Source organism: Diadema antillarum, unplaced genomic scaffold (assembly GCF_040938485.1).
Source record: "Diadema antillarum isolate AM-2024a unplaced genomic scaffold, OU_Dant_1.0 seq00000069_RagTag, whole genome shotgun sequence".
NCBI lineage: Eukaryota > Metazoa > Echinodermata > Echinoidea > Diadematoida > Diadematidae > Diadema > Diadema antillarum.
In genome coordinates, this window is record NW_027271168.1 from 1,938,536 (window position 1) to 1,944,917 (window position 6,382).

A 6,382-nucleotide genomic window follows, 5' to 3' on the forward strand; every position below is an offset into this window, starting at 1 on the left:
AGGAGATCCGGAAGCTGCGGAGGCAATATTCAGGAACGGAGACTTGAATGCAGGTCTGGGTTACGGAGCTGATCTCTTGACTTACTATGACATCACCAGTCAACTGACATTCACCCCAACCACAGCTAACAACGGTAGTATACTTCAGTGTCATGTGTACGGTGTCGTGCGCTCTTCAACTCTGGAGGTTACAGGTAAATTTATCAAATATGATATCCGTACACATTATCCAATTGCGTTACTGCATAATCATACATTGTACATACTTATTTATAGGTATTGATGAATTCATATTCAGATACGAAATTAATTTTTGAAGTTATGGTCAAGAGAAGCAAAAATTTTCCTATCATTCTCTTTATTTTTCTTGACCTTTAATCGCAAATGTCTCCATTTGGGAAATATAGACTTATCGGTTTTTGCAAACAAACTCTTTAAATATAGCCTTCGTTTTTTACCTTTGTTCACAACTTGAATAAGCTTAGAGTCAACTTTAGTGTCAAGGAATTCAAAAAATGCGATGTACGTGTCATTTCGATAATATTAGTTAGCCGGACTTTGATTTCTTCCCAAGAGAAAATAGTTTTTACGGCTGAGTCCGTCCATGAATTTAGTACACGGAAGAAATGTGTTTTGGTTAATTCCCTCCTTTGAATACGTAAATTATCCCATAGAGAATTAGCATTTTCACCTATTATGAGAACATTATCACGCTTTTATGGCGCTTTTCTTGATTTCCAGTAATTCATTTCATGTCATGTCATTTCATTTCATTTCAGATTTCCACGTTAAATAATTACCAGGTTTACAAAGTTTGCATAAAAAATACACGATACCAAATATCATGATAGTGGCGGAATCATAATCACAAAAGTAGGCCTATTGAAAACGATCCCTAGGCAAATGTCATATGTAAATATATGTAGGGCCTAATGCTCTTATATCATTAGAAGCTATAACATGTTTATTAAAGTCCTTGTAAGACGTGTTGAAATAACGAACTTTAACTCATTATAGTATTAACATGATTAAAGAAACTTTGGAATAATGAACATCATGTCATCACTCGTTCTATCATACTTATGTTACTTTGATCGTGTGGATCTGGAAAACCAAATAAACTCTCCATAAGACCAAATGACCGAGAAGTATCAATAATGATATAAATTCCACATTTTGTAGTAATGTCCAATTATCGTTTCTTTGTAACAAGGAACATATATTCACGAACAAAAATCAGTGTCAAAACATTCATTCTCATACGATTTACTCGACTAAAATTTACTTACACCCATATACACTTGTATGTCTTCCATATGATATTGCTAAATAAGATAAGAAGCAAATATCTTCATGGATTAGAGTCTAAGGACTCGAAGCGAACCCTAAACATTATTGATTCGTAACGCATTTGACATGAGCGTTTCAAGAGCTGTATTTATCATTTATCGTCTTAGACTCCATCATCAACCATGATTTCTCTCTCACGGTTAGACTTGTGCTCTTATATGATCCACGATTACACTCGAAATAGGGTTGTCGGGTTTATCTTTTAAGTCTTAACACTGACTGGATAATGTGCGATTACACTTTGGCAGGTGGTGTAACCCCATCCCCCGCCCGGTCCATCACTCCATGTATCACTCCAAGTCCCGGTACACCCCCAGGAGAGAACATCTTATCCATTGATGCTGTAGAAATTAAAGGCGAGGATAACCTGGTTAATCTGGTCATCTCCTGTCACGTGAACTTCACTGATCAGCCATCTCCGTACCTCCACACCTACACCATCGTGACTGAGAATACAACTCTATCGTCATCAAGCAGCGCCTCAGCCATCCTCTCGCCACGCCCCAACACCTGCATCGAACTCACGTGCTCCGCGACGAACGGGATAGGAACGACCTCAGCCACGTTCACACACTGTCCTCAAGGTACAATAAGTATGTTAGCTATGCCAATGAGGCAAAACTCGTTGGGATATTTTGATTTAAACATAGGTATTTGCTTTTATGATTTCGTCGTAGTCGAACAACCTCTTTAAGTGTTAAGTGTACACGTTTTCATTCACGCTCTCATCAGTGTTACGCAGCGTGTTAAATCACAAATCTATCATGCTCATTAAAGCATCCTTGTTGATACCTTTTTTCCAACCATGCGGACCTATTATGCTTATGGAAGCCATCAACAAAGTCATCTTAAATGTCACTATATAAAACGGCTAGTCTTTGTTTATTTAACACATGCTTACTAAATGCCTGGAAGTCAAGGTTAACCTCCTACGAATTTTAAGCATCTTGTTAAAACAATATCTGCCCCCTTTTTTGTCCATCTAAGGCGATCACATTTTAACTTAGCTACCTCGTATCTATCATTATTTCTCATTGGTAACCAACTGCCGATTTGGACACTGATAACAAATAATCCTATCCAACAGATAAGCCAGCAGAAGGAATCATCAGCGTAGAGTTTGAGACTCAAGAGGATGATGATAACGAACCAAGCCTTAACATTACTTGCCGCGTGGATCCAGGAGACCAACCCTTTCCACCAATCAACACGTTTCTCATTGCAGTCGACAATAGCGTCATTTCCGATTCAGCTTCTCCTATGGTGACGATTGACCCTCAACCCAACACATGCATCGATGTCGTGTGTACTGGTATAAATGAATACGGGGAGACTGAAGCGACCAAGACCTACTGTCCTTCACAACCAGGTAAATGTCACGGGTGCACGTCACAAAGTAGACGCCCACGAGTAATGCAACTCACGATTCATACTGCCAACGAAGTCATAATGTACACGAGTCATACAGCCCAAGAGTTCTACAGCTCATGAGTCATACAGCCAGGAGGTAGACGCTTTAGTGAACGAGGCCCTCGGGCTCGACAAGAAAAATAAACAAGTCAACAAGCAACTTGGTCCACGAGCAAGACACTAGGGAAATTTTGCGTAGTGTCTTGCTCATTGGCCTGTGTTACATTTATAGCGACTAATCGCACTTTACAAAAAGTACAGAAAACGACAACATGAATTGTTTACAATGTCCCCTTTTTCGTTTACGAGTGTCTAAGAAATGAAAGGAACTAAAGCTTTCCGAAAATCAAAGTCAAAACTGCGCATAAATGTTGGTGTTTCATTTGCTTGTAGGCTGGGTGGCGACCCTGTTGGCGACTCGAGTCTCGCTGGTCGCGGAGACAACTCCGCGACGTCTCCGAGACGTCTCCTGGAAACTACCCTGAGTAGCGAGAGAATTAAACATGTTCCGGGTTTGTTTGTTTGTTTGTTTGTTTGTTTGTTTGTTTGTTTTGTTTTTTTTGGGGGGGGGTTGGTTTTTTTACTTTTACAGTCTTCAGCTGGTCTCGGGGACGTCTCTGCTACTTAACGGCGACACCTTGCCTAGACCCACCAACCGGAAACGGCACGATGACGTCACTGTGATGCCTCCGAACTTTCAGACGAAAAGTTTTCATCTTGTTTTAGAGACGTCTCGGACATTTCTTGTAGTCGCCTTCTTCGCCTTCTTGGCGAGCGTGCATGCCATTTCATGGTCTTTAGATTAGCACGAGTCCCGGCGACTGATCGGTCAGACCCTATACTCAGTCCCGGCGACTGATCAGTCAGACCCTATACTCAGTCCCGGCGACTGATCAGTCAGACCCTATACTCACGTTTCATGTCACTTTCAGTATCTTTGTTGGCCTTATGAAATGGAACATTCAGGCTATTCATTTTTTATCCTCCCATTTTGTTACTATTCGATCTCATTGTAGAACTCGGCCCCCAACAACCTGGTAGCCACATCCTTAGGATCCAGACGACGGAAATCAGACGTAAAGGAAACCTGGTAACTCTAATCATCACCTGTCATGTTGACCTCTCTGACCAGCCTTACCCACATCTCCACACATACAACATTACAGCTGATAATGTCATCTTGTCCTCCTCCAGCTGTGCCTCAGCGATCCTGTCTCCACTCCCCGATGACTGCATCAATGTCACGTGTTCTGCCACCAACGGAGTTGGAGATACGTTGTCATGGACGGAATATTGCCGGACAGAAACTTTTTCTGGTAGGTTGAAGAAATTACAAATACGATTGAAAAAAAAAAAACATTGTATGGAAATGTTATGTTCAGTTTCATAAGGGAAAGTGCATTCCAATGTCTTTTGGTATCATATCAGCAGGAGATAATTTAGACTGCATCTAGCAGTAGATGATGTCATTGGCAGAACCTTGGTTGGGAAGTTTTGTTGTGGGTTTTTTATGTGGAAGTATCAAAAACAAAAAATATCATGAATATAATTATGGCACATTCTTAGATAGTCTATTGACTAAATAAGTAATGATCAAGGCATCATATATCAATACAAGTCAGCATGCACTGACATTTTATAGGTCCTTGAAAGTCAGAAAGTAACAAAAGCTATCACTCTTGAAGAAGCAAAGCATACAATGTGATCCCTTCACCATGTAAGTAACGAAAATTATAACGTTCTTAAATCTATCTCACTTGTAAATCTGTGTGTATGGTGGGGATCAGAAATGTCCCAGTAACTTCACAAAGTACTAAATAAGAAGATAATAATGCAAGAGCCCAGCGACACCAGAGGGTAACCGAAAGTTTTGATTGAAATCTACAAACAGGTGATGTACTTGTTATCCACTGTTTGTCGGATGTTCGCCATTACGGACACTTTGCCTGTGTTCGAGGTTTCCATGAAATTGGAACAACACACTTGATAGTTACTTTGAACAGTACAACGGCATGTGATTTATTTCGCATTTCTATAGGTATTTAGTCTGCAAGGTTTTGCCTAAAGGTATATAGAGTGTTTTCATTGAGGTAGGAAAGACTTAAATCGAAATATATGCTATGTATCAGCAAAGAATGTGTCATAATTGCTCTCTTCGTAACGAATTACAACTAGACAGAATTTGCGTTAGTAGTATCTAGTTCCGGAAAGAAAACAGAAAAAGAAGAAAAAAGGCAAGCTATAAAACAGACACTACTATGAGAATGAAGGGAAAATAAACCAGGAAGTAACAAACATTACCGTTGTCCATTGGTGCTTTATTGACAGAGGGTCCCATAGCCAGCCCTTTTCAACAGTTCCTTCAGAAATCGTCGACCACGTACGTTCTTCTCATCGTCATTTTCATCCTCTCCATCATCACCTGTCTCACTGTCCTCATGAAGAGAAAGGTTGTCTACTGATAGAGGTGAGTATAATCATTCACATGGTGAATTATTTACAGTATTGTTCTTTTGACAGAGTAACCAAGAAGTGGCATGTCATAGCATTTTCAATTTCTGCTCTTCATCATGATACTATTTAAAACTCAGTACTATTGGCATATTCTTTTTTAGTATTTCCTTTTAATGACATGCAGTGTTCTTTATCCACTTGGTAAAAGTCCTGGGAAAAAGTACTGAAAAAATCATCAATAGCCGAGCTCCATATGTTATGTTTCTACCTATAAATAAGCATACCACCATTAAATTATTGAATTGAATCTTGTTGAATTCAAGCTGAAAGACACAATCTTCCCTTCCTTTTGAGATTTATCATAATTTCACGTTCGCGTTTTGTATTCTCAGCCTTCCTTATCTTTTCGCGTTCCTACGGCAAAAACGTCTCTAATAATATACTTAGATATCTGGTATCACCTTCTTTCTTATAGAGAATTTCATTTCGTAAAGAACACACAGAGTACTCTCCTCTATGCTTGTTCTTGTTGTCTTTCTGTTTCGTTTACACCTTGTTTTGTTAAAATTACCTTGGCAACGATGACAAGATTTTTTTATTATATTTTTTTTTCTCCAGGTGTGCGACACTTCGAAGGTTAACATGCAGGAAAGGTTTGGACGTATGGCAGCAAGATTTCCTCCGATTGAAGAATCGTAATTTGTACATTTGGTATCTTAAAAGGAAATTCCGAACCAGTTTAAAACTTCGCCAAGCGAAAAAAAAAAATCTTTGAATATACAAATCCCATATCTTATTCATTAATCCTTCAGATTATTTCCTGGTCAAATAGTATTCAATCGAACAACCATTAATTGTGTACATTCAACAAAATTATAGGGGCCCTCTACTAACGACCATTTAAATTGAAATAGTCTTTTTTACTTGAACAAACTAATTTAAGTGAATACAAGGGTTAGTTAAAAATTAAAGCAGTTTTTTTTTCGATTAATATACTTTAGTTGTTATATTCAAATACAATTTTACCATATTTATATTACGGTATACTTAAGTGGGGAAGTTCAGCCAATATCGATATTGATAAGCTATTCATCATCCCAGAGTTTTAAGATATATTTATGGACGTAATTTATGTTTGCATACTGGCCAACCTTTCTTAGAAAGTAAT

At 38.7% G+C, this 6,382-nt stretch overlaps 1 protein-coding gene across 1 annotated transcript; it reads left to right on the top strand.

Annotated features, from left to right (window-relative positions):
- Nucleotides 1-1,886: 1,886 nt before the first annotated feature.
- On the top strand, nucleotides 1,887-5,100 carry LOC139725973 (uncharacterized). Its single transcript, XM_071637056.1, has 4 exons — nucleotides 1,887-1,934; nucleotides 2,438-2,719; nucleotides 3,777-4,024; nucleotides 5,089-5,100. The coding sequence occupies exons 2-4, from the start codon at nucleotides 2,611-2,613 to the stop codon at nucleotides 5,098-5,100; spliced, it is 369 nt and encodes a 122-aa protein (XP_071493157.1). The 5' UTR covers nucleotides 1,887-1,934; nucleotides 2,438-2,610.
- The last annotated feature ends 1,282 nt before the right edge of the window (nucleotides 5,101-6,382 follow it).

Excerpts from the sequence above, each read along its gene's own strand:
- LOC139725973 (XM_071637056.1), top strand. The coding sequence starts at position 2,611 with ATGGTGACGATTGACCCTCAACCCAACACATGCATCGATGTCGTGTGT. Across the intron at positions 2,720-3,776 it reads CTACTGTCCTTCACAACCAG|AACTCGGCCCCCAACAACCT; the intron begins GTAAATGTCACG and ends ATCTCATTGTAG.